The following is a 20,490-nucleotide window of genomic DNA, read 5'->3' as shown; positions in this document are numbered from 1 at the left end:
TGGCCATTATTTCCTGACAAGTCCACGAATATATCAACTGGATGCCAATTTTAAATTCCAAAATTGTCTTTAATGAGTATCCGAAGTATGGCTCTCCTACTAAGTACTACTCCCACCAGGCCGTTAACTTCTCGATGGAATTATTTGGCCTGCTTTTTATAAGAGCTCTTCATGAATTTCAGTGCAGAAATTCCAAGTGTGTGCAAAGCCTGTTCTCTAGCCTCAGATCGGCCCATATTTAATTGCTTAATGGAGTTTTTAAAAAAATCTATTAACTATAAAACGCGCTGCTACCAGGCCACCAGCGCCATTATTTTTATGTCTAAGTGGCAGCAGCATGAAAAATGATGAAAATTTAGCAAAATCGTGATCGCTATTTTCAGTGGAGAGTGGAGCAATGTAAAATGAGCTTCCAACTGTTGTCAATGGGCGTTAACGATGGAGTGGTGCAAAACTATGGAGCATCGTAAGTGATGGTGTAAGTTACGCCATAATTCCTGCTTTCTTTCGCGCTGTTCACGGGTTCCAGTGAACTATAGTATAGTGGAAGCTTAAAGGCTACTTACTGTGTCTTCCATTCTCTCAAATCTTAATAGCTGAACTTTTATTGCTGCTGAATTCCACACTTAATTAGCTCTGTATACATGGTTTTGTATGTTTCTAATCTTCATGGTAAAATATTCCAGTTGGACTTTTTTTTGTCCTTTGTTATTAATATTTTGGAAAGATTATGGCAGCGTCTTATTGCTAACATTAAGAGTTGGTGTATTCCAAAAAGGAAAGTATGTTAAAATATTGTCATCTCAATATTATGCTTTTTCAGCAAGATCTTTGTGCAAGTGCTGAAGTTTACTGCATGTTTTGCCTCTCCCAGTATAATGACAGGTGTTGAACATAGTTATATGTTAGTGCCCTATAGTGAATGGGCCCAAGTTTGCCCCCAGGGTTAGAACGGCCCATCTCGTGTGGTGCGGCAACTTTTTAGAACAAAAACGGCGCCTATTATTTACCTTGGTATTCTCCCTTCCGTCTGGTCGATCCAGGCCCTTGGCGCAGCGCAGCAGATCCCGTGGAGGGCGGAGCCAGGTCCTGGCGCTGAAACCACCATGTGCGCTAGAGTGTGCGCGCATATGCAGTACCTCCAGACCCCCGTGGCTGTGTGGGAGGGGCCAGAAGAACGCCACCCCTAGCCCTGGGCGAATGGGCTGCCAGGGCGAAGATCGGACTCGAGCCTCCCTCCTGTTTGGTTCCCGCTCCCGGCCCCCCCACGCGTTGTCGGCAGGGCCCGCCCACCCGGCATCTTGCTGGGGGTGGGCCCCGCCCGAAGTCTTCGGCGGCCCGGCTTCTACGTCCTCAGCGGGGCTCGTCCGCCCACCCGAAGTCGTCGGCGCAGCCCGTTCAGCCTCCCTCTTCCCCACCCCCACCCCTCTCCTCCCCCTCCTTCTTCTCTCTCCTCCCCTCCTCTTCTCTCTCCTCCCCCTCCTCTTCTCTCTCCTCCCCCTCCTCTTCTCTCTCCTCCCCCTCCTCTTCTCTCTCCTCCCCCTCCTCTTCTCTCTCCTCCCCCTCCTCTTCTCTCTCCTCCTCATCCTCCTCTTTTCCCCATCCTTCTCTCTTCCCCCCCCCTCCTTCTCTCTTCCCCCCCCCCTCCTCCTCTCTTTTCTCCCCCTCCTCCTCTCTTTTCTCCCCCTCCTCCTCTCTTTTCTCCCCTCCTCCTCTCTTTTCTCCCCCTCCTCCTCTCTTTTCTCCCCCTCCTCCTCTCTTTTCTCCCCCTCCTCCTCTCTTTTCTCCCCCTCCTCCTCTCTTTTCTTCCCCTCCTCCTCTCTTTTCTTCCCCTCCTCCTCTCTTTTCTTCCCCTCCTCCTCTCTTTTCTTCCCCTCCTCCTCTCTTTCCCCCCCTCCTCCTCTCTTCCCCCCCACCTCTCTCTTCCCCCCCCACCTCTCTCTTTCCCCCCCCACCTCTCTCATTCCCCCCCACCTCTCTCTTCCCCCCCCACCTCTCTCTTCCCCCCCCCCCACCTCTCTCTTTCCCCCCCCACCTCTCTCTTTCCCCCCCCACCTCTCTCTTTCCCCCCCCACCTCTCTCTTTCCCCCCCCACCTCTCTCTTTCCCCCCCCCACCTCTCTCTTCCCCCCCCACCTCTCTCTTTCCCCCCCCACCTCTCTCTTTCCCCCCCCACCTCTCTCTTTCCCCCCCCACCTCTCTCTTTCCCCCCCCACCTCTCTCTTTCCCCCCCCACCTCTCTCTTTCCCCCCCCACCTCTCTCTTTCCCCCCCCACCTCTCTCTTTCCCCCCCCACCTCTCTCTTTCCCCCCCCACCTCTCTCTTTCCCCCCCCACCTCTCTCTTTCCCCCCCACCTCTCTCTTTCCCCCCCACCTCTCTCTTTCCCCCCCACCTCTCTCTTTCCCCCCCACCTCTCTCTTTCCCCCCCACCTCTCTCTTTCCCCCCCACCTCTCTCTTTCCCCCCCACCTCTCTCTTTCCCCCCCACCTCTCTCTTTCCCCCCCCACCTCTCTCTTTCCCCCCCCACCTCTCTCTTTCCCCCCCCACCTCTCTCTTTCCCCCCCCACCTCTCTCTTTCCCCCCCCCACCTCTCTCTTTCCCCCCCCACCTCTCTCTTCCCCCCCCACCTCTCTCTTCCCCCCCCACCTCTCTCTTCCCCCCCCACCTCTCTCTTTCCCCCCCCACCTCTCTCTTTCCCCCCCACCTCTCTCTTTCCCCCCCACCTCTCTCTTTCCCCCCCACCTCTCTCTTTCCCCCCCCACCTCTCTCTTTCCCCCCCCCACCTCTCTCTTTCCCCCCCCACCTCTCTCTTTCCCCCCCCCACCTCTCTCTTTCCCCCCCCACCTCTCTCTTTCCCCCCCCACCTCTCTCTTTTCCCCCCCCACCTCTCTCTTTTCCCCCCCCGCCTCTCTCTTTTCCCCCCCCACCTCTCTCTTTCCCCCCCCACCTCTCTCTTTCCCCCCCCACCTCTCTCTTTCCCCCCCCACCTCTCTCTTTCCCCCCCCCACCTCTCTCTTTCCCCCCCCCACCTCTCTCTTTCCCCCCCACCTCTCTCTTTCCCCCCCCACCTCTCTCTTTCCCCCCCCCCACCTCTCTCTTTCCCCCCCCCCACCTCTCTCTTTCCCCCCCCCACCTCTCTCTTTCCCCCCCCACCTCTCTCTTTCCCCCCCCACCTCTCTCTTTCCCCCCCCACCTCTCTCTTTCCCCCCCCACCTCTCTCTTTCCCCCCCCCACCTCTCTCTTTTCCCCCCCCCCACCTCTCTCTTTTCCCCCCCCCCACCTCTCTCTTTTCCCCCCCCCCACCTCTCTCTTTCCCCCCCCCACCTCTCTCTTTCCTCCTCTTCCCCCTCCCTGCCCTTCGCTGTCAGAAACACAGAGAGACACTGACAGAGAGAGAGAAAGACACTGACAGAGACTCCTAAAAGGCCTGGCTCTAACTTTTAGGCTATGTCCTTTAGTCCTAGAATCCCCAACCAGTGGAAATAATTTATTTCTGTCTGCTTGTCTGTTCTGTTTAATATCTTGAAAACATTGATCAAATAACCCCTTAGTTTTTTGAGCTTGTAACTAGTAGAATAGATAAGGGGGAACCAGTGAATGTGGTGTATTTGGATTTTTAGAAAGCATTCGATCAGGTGTCATCCGAGGTTATTAAACAAAATTAGGGCTCATGGGATTGGTGGTAATATACTAGCATGGATTGAGGTTTGGTTAATGGACAGAAAACAGAGGGTAGGAATAAAAATTTTTGGGTTGGCAGACTGTAACTAGTGGGGTACCACAAGGATCAGTGCTTGGGCCTCAGCTATTCACAATATAGATCAATGATTTGGATGAGGGGACCAAATGTAATATATCGAAGTTTGCTGATGATACAAAGCTAGGTAAGAATGTAAGTTTTGAGGAGGATGCATCGAGGCTTCAATGAGATAAAGACAGGCTGTGTGAGTGGGCAAGTACATGGCAAATGGAATATAATGTGGAGAAATATGAAGTTGTTCACTTTGGTAGGAAAAATAGAAAAGCAGAGTATTTTTTTAATGGTGAGAGATTCGGAAATGTGGGTGTTCAGAGGGACCTGTCCTTGTACACGAATCACAAAAAGTTAACATGCAGGTACAGCAAGAAATTAATAAAGCAAATGGTATGTTGGCCTTTATTGCAAGAGAATTTGAGTATAAAAGTAAAGACCGCTTACTGCAATTAACAGGATAGATGCAAGGGAGCATGTTCTCCTGGCTGTTCCCCTGGCTAAAAACCAGGGGTCACAGTCTCAGAATAAAGGATTTAGGACATTAGGAGAAATTTCTTCACTCGAGGGTGGTGAATCTTTGGAAGGAAATCATGGGAAATGGGGATAGTGCAGGAAAATGGAGTTGAGGTAGAAGATCAATCATGATCTTATTGAATGGCGGAGCAGGCTCCTAATTCTTATGTTCTTATGTAAATGGAATCGGGCTTGAATGATGTGTGTTTGTTTGTGAATGCACAATGCATTAAAAACAAGATTGAAGAGATAAAAGCCTTAATAACTTTTTCTATCTTTTTCTCTTTCTAAAAAAAAAAGTGGGGTCTGGAACAGCAGGAGCGACAGAATGGTCTGCTTTCCTCTCCAACAAAGGAAAGCTATAAGAAAAGATTCTATAACAGCACTAGAACGTAAGGATGTCCTGGTTGGGGGTTGGGGGTGGGGGGAGGTGATTGTGTTAAGACAGAATACATATGAATAGCATTAAAAATAAAAATTAGAAGGGAAACCGTACAATTCCCAATGTCCATTATAGGCGAACAGTTGAGAACCATATGCAAGAACAGGAAAATAGGCTTAGTGATTTTAACCATCCTAGGATAGACTGGAATAAAAAGTAATACATGCGGTCAAAGTTCCAAATGCTGTAGAATGCATCCACGACTGCATTCTACATCAGTCTCTCTTTCTCTTTCACTTTCTCTTCCTTTCTCTTTAAAAAAAAAAGAAAGTGAGGTTTGGAGCAGCAAGAGTGACAGAATGGTCTCCCTTGTTGAAGAAAAATGAAGGCTAAGTTAAGACATGAATGCATGCAGCTTGTAATGAGAAAAGATTAGTGCCAGTTAGTTTTAAGGATTGCTAGCTAGATTAAATTTAGCACATGAACAACAGTATTACTTTATTACTGTCCATGTTATGTGGGACAATATGAAATAAATTTAATTTCACTGAAAACTATTCTGCCACCCGCCTGTCTGTCTTTCTGAAGTCTATCACTCTCAAGAAAGAGGGGCTGCAAGATTAAATATATAAGATTTAGAACAGAGGGCAGGAGAAACGTCTTCACACACGTCTTGAGCCTGTGGAATTCACTTCCAGAGTTACTTGTTGAGGCAGAAACTGGCAACATTCAAGACTAGAATGGATAGATGGATGAATCAAAAGGGGGTTAAAGGACTATTGGAACTAGGTGGGTAATTGTAATTTAAACTATTTCCTCATGTGGCTGGTAAATGTAAACATGGACTGGTTGGGCCGAATGACCTGTTTGTGTTGTAATTTAAATGTAGTTATATGAACTGTCTGACCAGATCTGGATTATACAAATAATGTTCATATGTTTGAGATTCAGACCTGACATAACTGAACACTCCATTGCAAACCATCGAGAAGGGTGGAGTGGAGAAAAAGCAATATGCAACCAACTCTATTTAATCTGGAACTCTCATCTGGATTCATGATAATTCCACCATTCTTCAGGGAATGTTCAAAACTCTGGATTTTGTACTTCTAAAACTAACAAACTTGCCTTGTGATGCTCCCATCTAGAATCAAGACAGTTTTGGTCATTTCCTGCACTTGATTTGCCGAAGAGGCAATTACTAAAGGAAAGCATTGATGCTACTATGGCTGCATTGTTCCCTCAGCTGTCATATTTGGGTGACACATGTCACATTTGACCCTGAAATGAGCTTTCGACCACATATCCGCGGCATAACTAAAACCACCTATTTCCACCTCCATAACATTGCCCGTCTCCATTCCTGCCTCAGCTCATCTTCTGCTGAAACCCTCATCTGTGCCTTTGTTACCTCTAGACTCGACTACACCAATGTGGCCTCCCACATTCTAGCCTACGTAAACTTGAGGTCATCCAAAACTCAGCTGCCCATGTTCTAACACGCACCAAGTCCCACTCACCCATCACCCCTGTGCTCGTTGACCTACATTGGCTCCCAGTTAAGCAATGCCTCGATTTCAAAATTCTCATCCTTATTTACAAATCCTTCCATGGCCTCGCCCCTCCCTATCTCTGTAATCTCCTTCAGCCTCGCAATCCCCTGAGATGTCTGCGCTCCTCAAATTCTGCCCTCTTGAGCATCCCTGATTATAACTGCTCAACCATTGGTGGTAGTGCCTTCAACTTCAGTGCCGAAGCCCAAGGCTCTGGAACTCACTCCCTAAACCTCTGTCTCTCTACCTCTCTTTCCTCCTTTAAAACCTACTTCTTTTGGTCATCTGTCATCATTTCTTCTTGTGTGGCTCGGTGTCAAATTTGTTTTGTCTTGTAACACTCCTGGGACGTTTTGCTACGTTAAAGGCACTATATAAATACAAGTTGTTGTCAGCTAGTGTCCCTGCTATTGTTACTGCTGATATGGCTTGATCATAGCTTCTATTGTCCAGGTGCTGAACCCAGCAACTGTTACCGACTGTTTGTTTCCATCTGCTACCCAACATGTCACAGTCACAATTTCTGCCATCTGTCTGTCTGCCTCGCTCCCTCTGTTCCAGGCATGTCCTGGTCACTGCCTGGCAGTCTTATTCCCTCAGCTTGCTGGCATATTGCACTCCCAGTGGGGTGGGGAATAGAGCAGAACAAACAGTGGCATTTTGCCCGGGGTCACTTCACAAAAATACTGCAAGAGATTTCAGTTTACTGGTATTTTCATAAATCGCATGTTTGGGTTTATCTCACTTTCTTTTTTGAATAGTATTTGATCTTGAAACTGTTTTTCTGGGACCATGTTGATCTGACAAACCTTGCCTGGATTAACAAGTATAGACTCGATCTTGTAAGTCATTCAGCTGGTAGATAGCAGATACAGTTCAACGTAGATTCGCATTAAAATAATTTTGTATGAGCACAAGGAATGAAAAGAATGAGTCTGCATTAAGTAAAACCATTGTGAAGCATGCTGATCAGAAAAGAGGTTCTTATGGATAAGTCTATGAAGACCAGTTTGGGGAAAAAAGGCAGGTAAATTATTGGAAGCAAAAAAATCACAGCTACAGGTTGAACGTCCCTTATCCAGACTTGGCCTGTTCTGGATGAGGGATGGTCGCATTAAATTGGATGGTACAGGTACGAAGCAAGGGGATATCGGGGCTGGCTGGCTTGGGGCTGGGAGTGCGGCAGAGAGATCATGGAGGGGGAGAGGGCGGCGGTGGATTGCGGGGTCAGGCTAGCGATTGCGGGAGTCTGCAGCGAGGAAAAACTTCCAAATTTGTTCAAGTCACAGGTCTGCGCATGTGCCATCTGGTGGCAAGGAATGGTTCTGGACGAGGGGTGGTTCTGGATAAGGGAGGTTCAATCTGTACTGGAAATCTGGAACAAATCTGTCTGATCTGCTAATTGTTTCCAGCTTTCTCTGTTTTTATTTTAACTGGGTTGCATTTACAGAGAAATAGAGTACAAACCAAAAGGGCCACACTATGTTTATGATCACCTAATCATTGAAACGATATTGTCCTTCTAAGCAGCAATGAAGAATAATCTGGATAACGAGGAGTTTAGGTCCTGAGGAAAGATTAAGAATTAGGATTTTGTCCCTTTTAGAAGCGAGGAAATTTCAAGGGCACTAATTGACATTTTCAAAACTTTGGAGGCGATAAGCAGAGGTGGTCCATGCAAAGGGGTTGTTGATTCTGGATTCTTTTCCCTTCAATCTGTTTCAGCGAATTCACTGACACACGAACACTTTTAGTCTTGGCAGCATAAGACCTTTATTAGAGATTCTCCGGCCGGGACCTGTTAAGATAAAGGGAACACTCTCGATTTGAGCCTGTCCACCTCTCTCCTGACAAGTCTCGTTACAGCGCGAAACCACAGCAGTTATACATTTTCAAAACAGAACACATTTGATTAGCACTTAGTTCACCAATCGCTTTCTGCTTCCCCCAGAATACATCCAATGGCAGACCGACAGGTCCCCCAGACAGGGCGGGCACTAGGCCAAGCGTGTTTACAGTTTCGGTGCTTCGTATTTCCCTATTTTATGGCTTGTTATAGCGTCTGACTTATACCTGACTTCGCTTTTCGCGTAACTCGTGTTTGACCACAACTCTGAGTAATCCTTTGTTTGTGTCGACAGGGCAAATATCGCAGCTGGACAATTTCTCTTGGCCATTTTCCCATGATTCCCTATCTCCATCCTTTTGCCACCTTCTCTAGCCATCTACCACTTTCGCAATCCTTTTACACATTCACAGGGTTAAATACCATATATCACTTTGGCCCAGTTATTGGGTAGGCCATTGTCACAAATAATGGTCCCAAGTTTCCACACGCGGCAAAACAGGCGCCCCTCCGAGCTGGGTGCGCGTTTTTCGCGCTGAAAACGGCGTCTGAAAAAAAACGCGGTATTCTCGAGCGCCTTGCAGCTCGATGTCTGCTTGACGCGGCGCACAGGGGACGGAGCCTACCACTCGCGCTGATTTTGTAAGTAGGAGGGGGCGGGTACAATTTAAATGAGTTTTTTTGGTGCCGGCAACCCTGCGCGTGCGCGTTGGAGCGTTCGCGCACGCGCAGTCTGAAGTAAACATTGGCACTCAGCCATTTTAAAAAGTGCTGCAGAAAAAGTGAAAATTTGTTTATTGAACCCTTGCAAAGGCTTGCATTTTAATTTTCTTGATATTTCTGTGTGTGAGGGAGTGCATTCTGTAATTAAAGATGGACTATGATAAACGGGACACATGCACTTGTTTGAGACTATTCAAATTCTTTGTAGCTGTTCAATTTTTAACATTTTTTAATAAAACCACATTGCCCTTCCATGATCAGCACTGAGGCCTCTTCCAGCTTTCTCTCCCTGCCGTCGGTCGGGCCCGATGGCAAACCGCTGCCTCAAGTACTGAGGCCTCTTCCAGCTTTCTCTCCCTGCCGTCGGTCGGGCCCGATGGCAAACGGCTGCCTCAAGCACTGAGGCTTCTTCCAGCTTTCTCCCCCTGCCGTCGGTCGGTCCCGACGGCAAACCGCTGCCTGAAAGGCCTGCCTGAAGCACTTTCACACAGGTAGGAACATGGTTTATTTCATCTTTTCTTTGCTTATAAATTTTTATTCAGGTTGGATTTATTTGTATAATATTTGTATAAGTATAACTAAGGATTTATTGTAGAATTTAATGACTTCCCTTCCCTCCCCCCCCCACCCCCCCACCTTGTTCCCGCGCCTAATTTGTAACCTGCGCCTGATTTTTTAATGTGTAGACAAGGTTTTTTCAAGCCTACAAAAATCTTCACTTGCTCCATTCTAAGTTAGTTTGGAGTAGGTTTTCACTGTGGAAACTTTCAAATCAGGCGTCAGTGGCCGGACATGCTCCCTTTTGAAAAAAAAATTCTGTTCAAAAGTGAAACTGTTCTACCTGACTAGAACTGCAGAAAACTTAAATGTGGAGAATTCCGATTTCTAAGATACTCCGTTCTCCACCAGTTGCTCCTAAAAAATCAGGAGCAAATCATGTGGAAACTTGGGGCCATTATAACTATGTTTAAGAAACAACTGGCTAACCTTTTGAGTGTGAAGCTTGAGGGTATAGTGGAAAGAGTGGGGGTGATCAGGCGGAATGGAGTGTTTTTTTTTCTGGTCCTGTACATTTCTATCTTCCTATGTAAGGTGGGTGAGTATGGTTTTTTTTTCAATCAAAAAGGGATGAGCTTTTTGAGCCTCATTATCTTTTCCTGCTGCTAAAATTCTTTGTATTTTTATTTATTGTACAGTATATTCTCAACAGTACTGCAGCTACTATACAACTGTCAGCTGCTGCATTTCCCATGCATGTTTTTATGTAAAGTTACTGCATCAGATCTAATCATACATTTCCTCACCAGATTATAATCCTAATATACTTTGTGGAAGTATTAAATAAAATTTGAACACAATTCTAGACCTGGTCGTTTACCAGGAAAGCTCCTTTAAGACCAGCTGAGAAGAATTAAACCTCATTATTTAGCGCCTAACTCTCAGCAAGTTCTATGTCACTGATTCCTTTGTTTCCTGATTTAATAGGTAGAGAGAATTGTGGCCAAGAGGAAAAATAAAAAGGGGCGAACTGAGTACTTGGTCCGGTGGAAAGGTTATGACAGTGATGATGACACATGGGAACCAGAACATCATCTGGTGAACTGTGAGGAGTATATTCTGGAGTTTAACAGGCAGCACAGTGATAAACAGAAAGATGGACCTTTTTCCAGAGCAAATAAACACTCTCTAAACAATGCTCGAAAACAGATTTCCAGGTCGACCAACAGTTCTCTGTCAAAATCTTCTCCCAGATCACCAGGAGTTGGTAAAGACTGTGACTCAAAAAGCTCCAGCCAATTCTTGTCAAGTCACCAGAAATATCGAAAAGCCAGTTCACAGACTTTCTCCAGTAGGAAGACAATGGACCTTACTAAATCGGGCATCAAAATCCTAGTTCCCAGAAGCCCTCTAAAGAATAGGATAGTTGTTGATGGTTTTCAGGATACCTCATCAGATAGATTTGAGCAATTGGCACAGAATCCAGACTCTGTAGCACCAGACCTGGCTATTGAAAAGCCATTTGGGGCTTTGCTTGTCCCCGGAACAGAGAGAGCCAGAATGGGAACCAGGCCAAGGACACAACCATTATCACCCCAGATGCAACTGCCAGTGACGGGATCCACAGCTTCAGCATTATCATTTAATGGAAAAGGTAAGTGTGAATGTGTTTGCATTATTGTATATTCATTTTAATAAAAGCAGAATAATTATCCATTGAAAAATTGTTACAACAGCTCTTTGTGGTTTATTGATTATTTCAAAGGTTACACTTCATAGAGGTACAAAAGTCATGAAATCTGTCCCAGTACATTCCCACCCAGAAAATCCTGGAGCCTCATTTACCCAGTCTCCCATCAGTTGTCAAGGTGGCATCTAAGCATTATATGTAAAATTTGGCTTTTGGCATCCTCCAACACATAGAATTCTGCATTTTTTTTAAATTATAACATCCACAAGAATAATTCCCCCGATTCTTTTCATAATGTTCATGTGCGCGCATTATTTTTGTGGCCTGCCATGGATGTCATCAGTACTGGTCCATATTGTCTGATAGAAGCACATTTCTGGAATGCTGAAATTCGTTCCGTTTCCAAGCCCCATTGCCTTCTGTGTGTTGAAATATACAGGCATTTTGATCAAATATATGGTAGATTGTACTGAGCATTTCATGCATTTATTTTAAGTATTAAAAATAAAACTTGCACAAAATCCTTTTTTCTTTTTGGATATTTGATATTTATCGCAATGCACCTTCAATGCAATGCACCTCCGGTCATTTGAGATTCAAGGAATGTCAATTGTTGTCGCAACTTAGTGAATTTTACACCATACCTCAGTTATGAAAATTGCAGTCAGATTGCCAAGAGATTGGAGTGAGAATCGCCGACTGCTGTTTGTGCAGTCTCAATTTTTTTTTAAATGCTGGCTTTGTGAAAGAAGCATCATTCTTTCTTTTTTCTGTCAAAATAATTCTTAATTAAAAAATATTCTGTTCAGTGCTAGAAATTGCTAATGTAACCATTTTAATGAATTTCTTTAAACCTTGTAATTCCATGGTAGTTGACCTGATAAGGTATTTTGAACAAGGTGCCATCTATTTGACATTGTATAAATGTATCATATTAAGGCGGATATATGCATTTTTAACTTTGATATGATATGTCATAGATGATTTAAGTTCAAGGATGGCCTTACCTGCAAATCTAAGTTTATAAACTATTAACTCTATTCTCGGTGAAAAGATCTGAGTGTCTTCTGTAAACTCCACACGAATTTCTGATTCTGCTGCCTCCCTTCTGATTTCCCAGATCGATTGTCAGTTCTCCCCATGTCCTTTACAGTACTGAACTTTCTTGAGTATGTTTTCCTTTTTCCAATTTTAGATTTTGTGCTTTTATTTCTCGTCGCCCTTTTATAATCTCGTCTTGTCAACCTTTCACTGCCCCAACCCCAATTTCATCTTAAGAGTCTGTTTATGTCTGAGCAATTGAAAGTTATCTGCCATTTTAATTTATGGAATTTATTTTCCTCTGTTCACTAATGTTAGCAAAAAAAGTAGGTGAGAGTACAAAGTGCGCTTTCTCCACTTTACTCAGACCACTTCTTTTCAGTAACATTCGCAATTTGGAAGAAAATGTACCCCGATCATTATTATCAACCATTCGCTGTGCTGGCTGATTAATTCGTGTCTCAAATCATCTTCAAACTATTTTAGCTACAATTTTTTTTGAAAATAAAAGGACACTACTTATCCACTCATCATCATCATCATAGGCAGTCCCTCGGAATCGAGGAAGACTTGCTTCCACTCCTGAAGTGAGTTCATTGGTGGCTGAACAGTCCAATACGAGAGCCACAGACTCTGTCACAGGTGGGACAGCTAGTCGTTGAGGGAAGGGGTGGGTGGAACTGGTTTGCCGCACACTCTTTCCGCTGCCCGCGCTTGATTTCTGCATGCTCTGTGATGAGACTCGAGGTGCTCAGCGCCCTCCCGGATGCACTTCCTCCACTGAGGGTGGACTTGGGCCAGGAGTTCCCAGGTGTCGGTGGGGATGTTGAACTTTACCAGGGAGGCTTTGAGGGTGTCCTTGTAACGTTTCCTCTGCCCATCTTTGGCTCGTTTACCGTGAAGGAGCTCCGAGTAGAGCACTTGCTTTGGGAGTCTCGTGTCTGGCACGATGTTATCCACTGTTACAGTGAACGAGCACAATGTCCTTTTCACCTCTTAGGTATGCATTTAAATCTAACCGGCACTGATGGGATGAAAGTCTTACTGCAAGGATCCTAATTCACATGAGTTTGGACAGTTATGTCTAACTTGGCTTGTTGAGCATAAACCTGAATTGGTATTGTATAGTGCATGAGTTTGGAAAGCTTGGTGTTCATAAATGGTTTCCTCTCGTTCAACACTGCATTCCGTTCAAATACCGTAATAATTTATAGTGCTAGTACAAAGATTGGAATACAAGAACACAAAAATAGTTTAGTATTTATTTTAAGAAATGCTTAATGTTGGTAAGTGAATTGAAAAGTATGTTATCATTACACTTAGCAGACCTATGGTAGTCGAAATAAAGTACAGATGAATTGCCACCAATGAAAAAGATTCATTCAGTTGTATTAATGTCTTTTAGGTCTATGTCTCATACCAAAGTGTAGACGGATTATTTGTTTTCGAAACTTTGCCAATTACCTCTCTGGCCGGCCAGCTAAAGGGTACCCACTAGTAACCCAACATTATCATGCCCTGTGTCTTGCAATAACCATTGACCAGTGTCTTATCCCTACTGCACCCCACACTTATCACAGTTCAACCCAGAGATGAAGAGAGTGGGGGTATGACACCTGCTCTCTAACCTCATGACTGAAATAATGGTCCAACATGCACCCCTGCTCCATCACCCAGCATAATGTATATGCATAGATTAATTGTTACTGTTCAATCAGTTGTATCCTGCAAGTATAGCTCAAGAAGGGCTGTGTTAAGTTAATGGTGAAAATATGAAACAGTTTGTTTCACATCTTACCCGATTTGCAAAAGTAAAGTAGAATAGGATTGTTGAAACAAATAGAATACAAAATTTAAGGATTTTCCAATCGTGCAGCTAATTCCCTCATGGGTATCTTGTGATTAATTTGTTCCACCATTCTTTCTCCAAATCATCTGCTTCTAAAATGACTCCCTAATGTAATACCATTGAGTCAAGTCATTACCTAACATTATTTGTCTTTTTTTCCTGTTAATATGTGGCAGGCTATTCTACCTGAGGTGAGAAAAAAATGGGCTAATTATCAAACTCTGTTGGAAACTTACCTGCTTTCACCTTATCACAGAGAAGCAATGTTGCCAGTTATACTGTAGGCTGCAAACTGAACCACCTTATTGCCCAAATAAAAATGATCAAGAAAGAATACATCAATGTATTCAGAGTACATCAGATTACTGCGCACAGTTCTGGTCGCCATATTATAAAAAGGATACAAGAACATACGAACATAAGAAATAGCAACAGAAGTAGGCCATACGGCCCCTTGAGCCTGCTCCGCCATTCAATAAGATCATGGCTGATCTGATCATGGACTCAGCTCCACTTCCCCGCCCGCTCCCCATAACCCCTTATCCCCTTATCGTTTAAGAAACTGTCGATCTCTGTCTTAAATTTATTCAGTGTCCCAGCTTCCACAGCTCTGAGGCAGCGAATTCCACAGATTTACAACCCTCTGAGAGAAGAAATTTCTCCTCATCTCTGTTTTAAATGGGCGGCCCCTAATTCTAAGATCATGCCCTCTAGTTCTAGTCTCCCCCATCAGTGGAAACATTCTCTCTGCATCCACCTTGTCAAGCCCCCTCATAATCTTATACGTTTCGATAAGATCACTTCTCATTCTTCTGAATTCCAATAAGTAGAAGCCTAACCTACTTAATCTTTCCTCATAAGTCAACCCACTCATCCCCAGAATCAATCTAGTGAACCTTCTCTGAACTGCCTCCAAAGCAAGTATATCCTTTCGTAAATATGGAAACCAAAACTGCACGCAGTATTCCAGGTGTGGCCTCACCAATACCTTATATAACTGTAGCAAGACTTCCCTGCTTTTATACTCCATCCTCTTTGCAATAAAGGCCAAGATACCATTGGCCTTCCTGATTCACTTGCTGTACCTGCATACTATCCTTTTGTGTTTCATGCACAAGTACCCCCAGGTCCCGCTGTACTGCGGCACTTTGCAATTTTTCAACATTTAAATAATAACTTGCTCCTTGATTTTTTTTTCTGCCAAAGTGCATGATTTCACAATTGCCAATATTATACTCCATCTGCCAAATTTTTGTCCACTCACGTAGCCTGTCTATGTCCTTTTGCAGATTTTTAGTGTTCTCCCATCTTTGTATTGTCTGCAAACTTGGCTACGTTACACTCAGTCCCTTCTTCCAAGTCGTTACTATAGATTGTAAATAGTTGGGGTCCCAACACTGATTCCTGCGGCACCCCACTAGTTACTGGTTGCCAACCATAGAATGAACCATTTATCCCGACACTCTGTTCTCTGTTTGTTCTATAGAGTCACTAGAAAGGGTGCAGAGAAGGTTTACAAGAATGATACCAGAAATGTGAGGGTACACATATGAAAGGATGAACAGGCTGGGTCTCTTTTCTCTTGAAAAAAGAAGGCTAAGGGGTGACCTAATAGAGGTCTTTAAAAATTATGGAAAGTTTTTATAGAGTGGATACAGCGAGAATGTTTCCACTTGTGGGGAAGAGCATAACTAGAGGCTATCAATATAAGATAGTCACCAAGAAATCCAATATGGAATTCAGAAGAACATTCTTTACCCAAAGAGTGGTGAGAATGTGGAACTCGCTACCACAGGGAGTGGTTGAAGCGAATAGTATCGATGCATTTAAGGGGAGGCTAGACAAGCATATGAGGGAGAAGGGAACAGAGGATTATGCAGATAAATTTAGATGAAGGACTGGAGGAGGCTCAAGTGGAGCATTCGATAAGGTGCCACACAAAAGGTTATTGCAGAAGATAAAGGTACGCGGAGTCAGAGGAAATGTATTAGCATGGATTGAGAATTGGCTGGCTAACAGAAAGCAGAGAGTCGGGATAAATGGGTCCTTTTCGGGTTGGAAATCGGTGGTTAGTGGTGTGCCACAGGGATCGGTGCTGGGACCACAACTGTTTACAATATACATAGATGACCTGGCAGAGGGGACAGAGTGTAGTGTAACAAAATTTGTAGATGACGCAAAGATAAGTGGGAAAGCGGGTTGTGTAGAGGACACAGAGAGGCTGCAAAGAGATTTAGATAGGTTAAGCGAATGGGCTAAGGTTTGGCAGATGGAATACAATGTTGGAAAATGTGAGGTCATCCACCTTGGGGGGAAAAACAGTAAAAGGGAATATTATTTGAATGGGGAGAAATTACAACATGCTGCGGTGCAAAGGGATCTGGGGGTCCTTGTGCATGAATCCCAAAAAGTTAGTTTGCAGGTGCAGCAGGTAATCAGGAAGGAAAATGGAATGTTGGCCTTCATTGCAAGAGGGATGGAGTACAAAAGCAGGGAGGTCCTGCTGCAACTGTACAGGGTATTGGTGAGGCCGCACCTGGCGTACTGCGTGCAGTTTTGGTCACCTTACTAAGGAAGGATATACTAGCCTTGGAGGGGGTACAGAGACGATTCACTAGGCTGATTCCGGAGATGAGGGGGTTACCTTATGATGATAGATTGAGTAGACTGGGTCTTTACTCGTTGGAGTTCCGAAGGATGAGGGGTGATCTTATAGAAACATTTAAAATAATGAAAGGGATAGACAAGATAGAGGCAGAGAGGTTGTTTCCACTGGTCAGGGAGACTAGAACTAGGGGGCACAGCCTCAAAATACGGGGGGGCAATTTAAAACCGAGTTGAGAAGGAATTTCTTCTCCCAGAGGGTTGTGAATCTGTGGAATTCTCTGCCCAAGGAAGCAGTTGAGGCTAGCTCATTGAATATATTCAAATCACAGATAAATAGATTTTTAACCAATAAGGGAATTAAGGGTTATGGGGAGTGGGCGGGTAAGTGGAGCTGAGTCCACGGCCAGATCAGCCATGATCTTTTTGAATGGGGGAGCAGGCTCGAGGGGCTAGATGGCCTACTCCTGTTCCTAATTCTTATGTTCTTATGTTATAAATGCCGGCATGGACTGGTTGGGCCGAATGGCCTGGTTCTGTGCCGTATATCCTATGTAATGTTTATTTAAAATGATAAATTGAAAAAATGAAGAGATTGGTAGACACAGCAATGATTCTGCAGGCAAATCAGGCCTAATAGCTTTGTTATTTAAATGTGTGCAGTACATTCTTCCAAAAAATCCCTTTTGGGTTCCCCTGCTGAATTTGACATTGAGCAAATTATGACAGCTTTGCACATGTATGTTGCATTATATCAGGTGTGCCCTGAGGGGAGGGGAAAAGTGTATAGATTTTCAGTGGGGGAAAAAAAACTAGCTATAGGGGGCTAGGTTTAGCTTCAAGGCAGTTTTGTGTCCCTGCCGAAGTTGAATTTCACCTCCATAGTATCGCGTAAGCCAAATCGGAATTGTTATAAAATAAAATACTGTATTATTTTTGTAGATTTGGTTTGAAATGGATCATCTAAAGTAGTTGAAAAGAAACCAATTTCTGGATAAAACAAATAAATAATAATTGTGCTCTCTACAGGTACAGTACAGTGGAACAAGTTTGGGCAATTATCTAAAAATACTAAGTGACCAAGCTTTATAATAAATTAGTTTTTCAGCTGTATTGAGTCAGTTTCATAGAATCATGGAATACTCCGAAGGAGGCCCGTCGTGCCTGTGCTGGCTCTTTGAAAGAGCTATCCAATTAGTCCCACTCCCCTGCCCTTTCCCCATTGCACTGCGCTTTATTCTTTTCAAGTATTTATCCAATTTCCTTTTGAAAGTTATTATTGAATCTGCTTACCACCATCCTTTCACAGTGCATTCCAGATCAAAACAACTCGCTGTGTAACAAAAATTCTCCTCGTGTCACCTCTGGTTCTTTTGCCAATTACCTTAAATCTGTGACCTCTAATTAATGACCCTTCTGCCACTGGAAACAGTTTCTCCTTATTTACTCTATCAAAATCCTTCATGATTTTGAACACATCCATTAAATTCCCCCTTAACTTTCGCTCCGCTAGCTAATATTCTTAATGATTCCCTTTCCTCAGGTACTGTCCCCCTCCCCTTCAAATGTGCCATCATCAACCCCTCCTCAATAAACCCTTACTTGACTCCTCTGTCCTTACAATCTACTGCCCCAAATCCAACCCCGCTTTTCTCTTCAGTCCTTAAACATGTTGCCTCCCAAATCCATGTCCATCATTCCCGCAGCTTCATGTTTGATCCCCTTCAATCAAGTTTTTGCCTCTGCCGTGGCACTGAAATTGCCCTCATCGAAGTCGCAAATGACACCCTATGTGACTAACGGTGGAAAACTATCCCTTCTCAACCTGTCTCCAGCTTTTGACATGGTTGACCACACCATCTTTCTCCGACGCCTCTCCTCCGTCGTCCAACAGAAATGCCCTCGCCAAATTCCATTCTTGTCTATCCAATCACCTGCAATAGCTTCTCTTCCCGCTCCCGCACCGTTACCTCTGGAGTTTACCAAGAATCTATCCTTCGCCCCCTCCTAGTTATCATCTACATGCTGCCCCTTGTGATGTCATCTGAAAATACTTCAGGTTCCAGATGTACACTGACGACACTCAGCTGTACCTCACCACCACCTCTCTCGACCTCACCACAGCCTCTGATTTGTCACTCTGCTCGCCCAACTTTCAGTAATGGAATAGCAGAAATTTTCTCCAACTAAATATTGGGAAAGCCGAAGCCATTTAGCCCCCGCCACAAATTCCATTCCCTAGTTACCAACTTCATTCCTCTCCCTTGGTCAAGTCTGAGGCTGAACCAGACCATTAGCAATCTTGGTGTCCTTTCTGACCCCATAACCGCTCCATCACCAAGATCGCCGACTCCCATCTCCACACCTGCCTCAACTCATCTGCTTTTGAAATGTTCATCCATTGTTGTGTTACCTCGAGAGTCGACCATTCCAGTGCTCTCATGGCCAGCCTCCCATCTTGCACCCTCTGTAAACTTGAGCTCTGCTGCCCATATCCTAACTCGCACCAAGTCCCATTCACTCATCATCCTTGAGCTCGCTGACCGACATTGGCCTCCAGTCCAGCAACGTCTTGATTTTAAAATGTCGTTGTTTTCAAAACCCTCCATGGCCTCACCCCTCCCTATCTCTAACTTCTTCAGCCTTAAAAATCCTCCATGATCCCTGCACTCCTGCACTCTGGTCTCTTGCACAACCCTGATTTTTATTTGCTCTACCATTGGCAACCGTGCTTTCTGCTGCCTTGGCCCTAAGCTCTGGAATTACCTCCCTAAACCCCTCTATTTCTCTACCTCTCTCCTTTAAGACACTTCTTAAAACCTACCTCTTTGATCAAGCTTTTGGTAACCAGTCCTAATATCTCCCTATGTGGCTCATGCCAAATGTTGTTGATAATGCCTTGGTGAAGTGCCTTGGGAGGTTTTACTACATTAAAGGTGCTATATAAATGCAAGTTGTTTCTTGAGAACAATCCCAGCTTCTCTATTCTCTCCCCGTAACTGATGTCCCTCAACCCTGGTACCATTCTGGTAAATCTCCTCTCCACCCTCTCTTCGGTCTTGACATCCTTCCTAAAGTGTGGTGCCCAGAATTGGCCACAATATGCCAGCGAAGTCCTAACCAGTGCTTTATAAAGATTTTGTGTAACTTCCTTGCAGTTGTACACTCTGCCTCAATTTATCAGGATCCTGTATGCTTTTTAACTTGTCCTGCCCCATTCAAAGATTTGTGTCCATACACCCCCAGCTGTCTTTGTTCCTGCACTCTCTTTAAAATCGTACTGTTTAGTTTCTTTTGCCTCTCCTCATTCTTTCTACCAAAATGTATCACTTCACACTTCCCTGTGTTAAATTTCATCTGCCTTGCATCTGCCCATTTCACCAGTCTGTCTCTGGCCTCCAAGTCTGATACTCGCCTCTTCATTGTGTACAATATTTCCAAGTTTCACGTCCTCTGCAAACTTTGAAGTTATGCCTTGTATACCCAAGTCCATACATCAGAAAGAGCAGTGATCGCTTCCTGGGCTACGCCACTGTAAACCTCCCTCTAGTCTGAAAAACAACAGTCACCAATACTCTCTGATTTCTGTCCCTTAGCCAGTTTTGTATCCATGCTGTCACTGCCCCTTTTATCCCTTGGGCTTCAATTTTGCCAACAAGCCTAATATGTGGTATTTTATTAAATGCCTTTTGAAAGTGCATATATACATCAATCACACTACCCTCATCGACCTCATCTATTTTTTCATCAAAAAACTCATTCAAGTTAGTCAAACACGATTTGCCTTGTGCCATGCAGACTGTCACTTATTAACGCATATATTTCCAAATGACAATTAGTTTAGTCTTGGTTTATTATTTGTAAAAGTTATCCCACCACCGACATTGGGCCGATTGGCCTGTAGTTGCCGGGTTTATACGTCTCTTTTTTTGAACAGGGATGTAACATTTGCAAACCTCCTGTCTTCTGGCACTACTCCCATATCTAAGGCGGATTGGAAGATTGTGGGCAGAGCCTCCACTATCCCCACACTTATT

General features: G+C 44.5%; 1 protein-coding gene across 1 annotated transcript in view; it reads left to right on the top strand.

Annotated features, from left to right (window-relative positions):
- Nucleotides 1-20,490, top strand: part of cdyl (chromodomain protein, Y-like) — a 277,192-nt gene that overhangs the window by 160,725 nt on the left and 95,977 nt on the right. The window contains exon 2 of the mRNA XM_070880370.1: nucleotides 10,257-10,923. Coding sequence (XP_070736471.1) covers nucleotides 10,257-10,923 — 667 coding nt within the window. The remainder of the gene's footprint in view (nucleotides 1-10,256; nucleotides 10,924-20,490) is intronic.

Source organism: Pristiophorus japonicus, chromosome 5, assembly GCF_044704955.1.
Source record: "Pristiophorus japonicus isolate sPriJap1 chromosome 5, sPriJap1.hap1, whole genome shotgun sequence".
In the NCBI taxonomy this organism is placed as follows: domain Eukaryota; kingdom Metazoa; phylum Chordata; class Chondrichthyes; family Pristiophoridae; genus Pristiophorus; species Pristiophorus japonicus.
The sequence above is the reverse complement of the archived record's forward strand: the minus strand, read 5'-3'. Positions and strand labels throughout refer to the sequence as shown.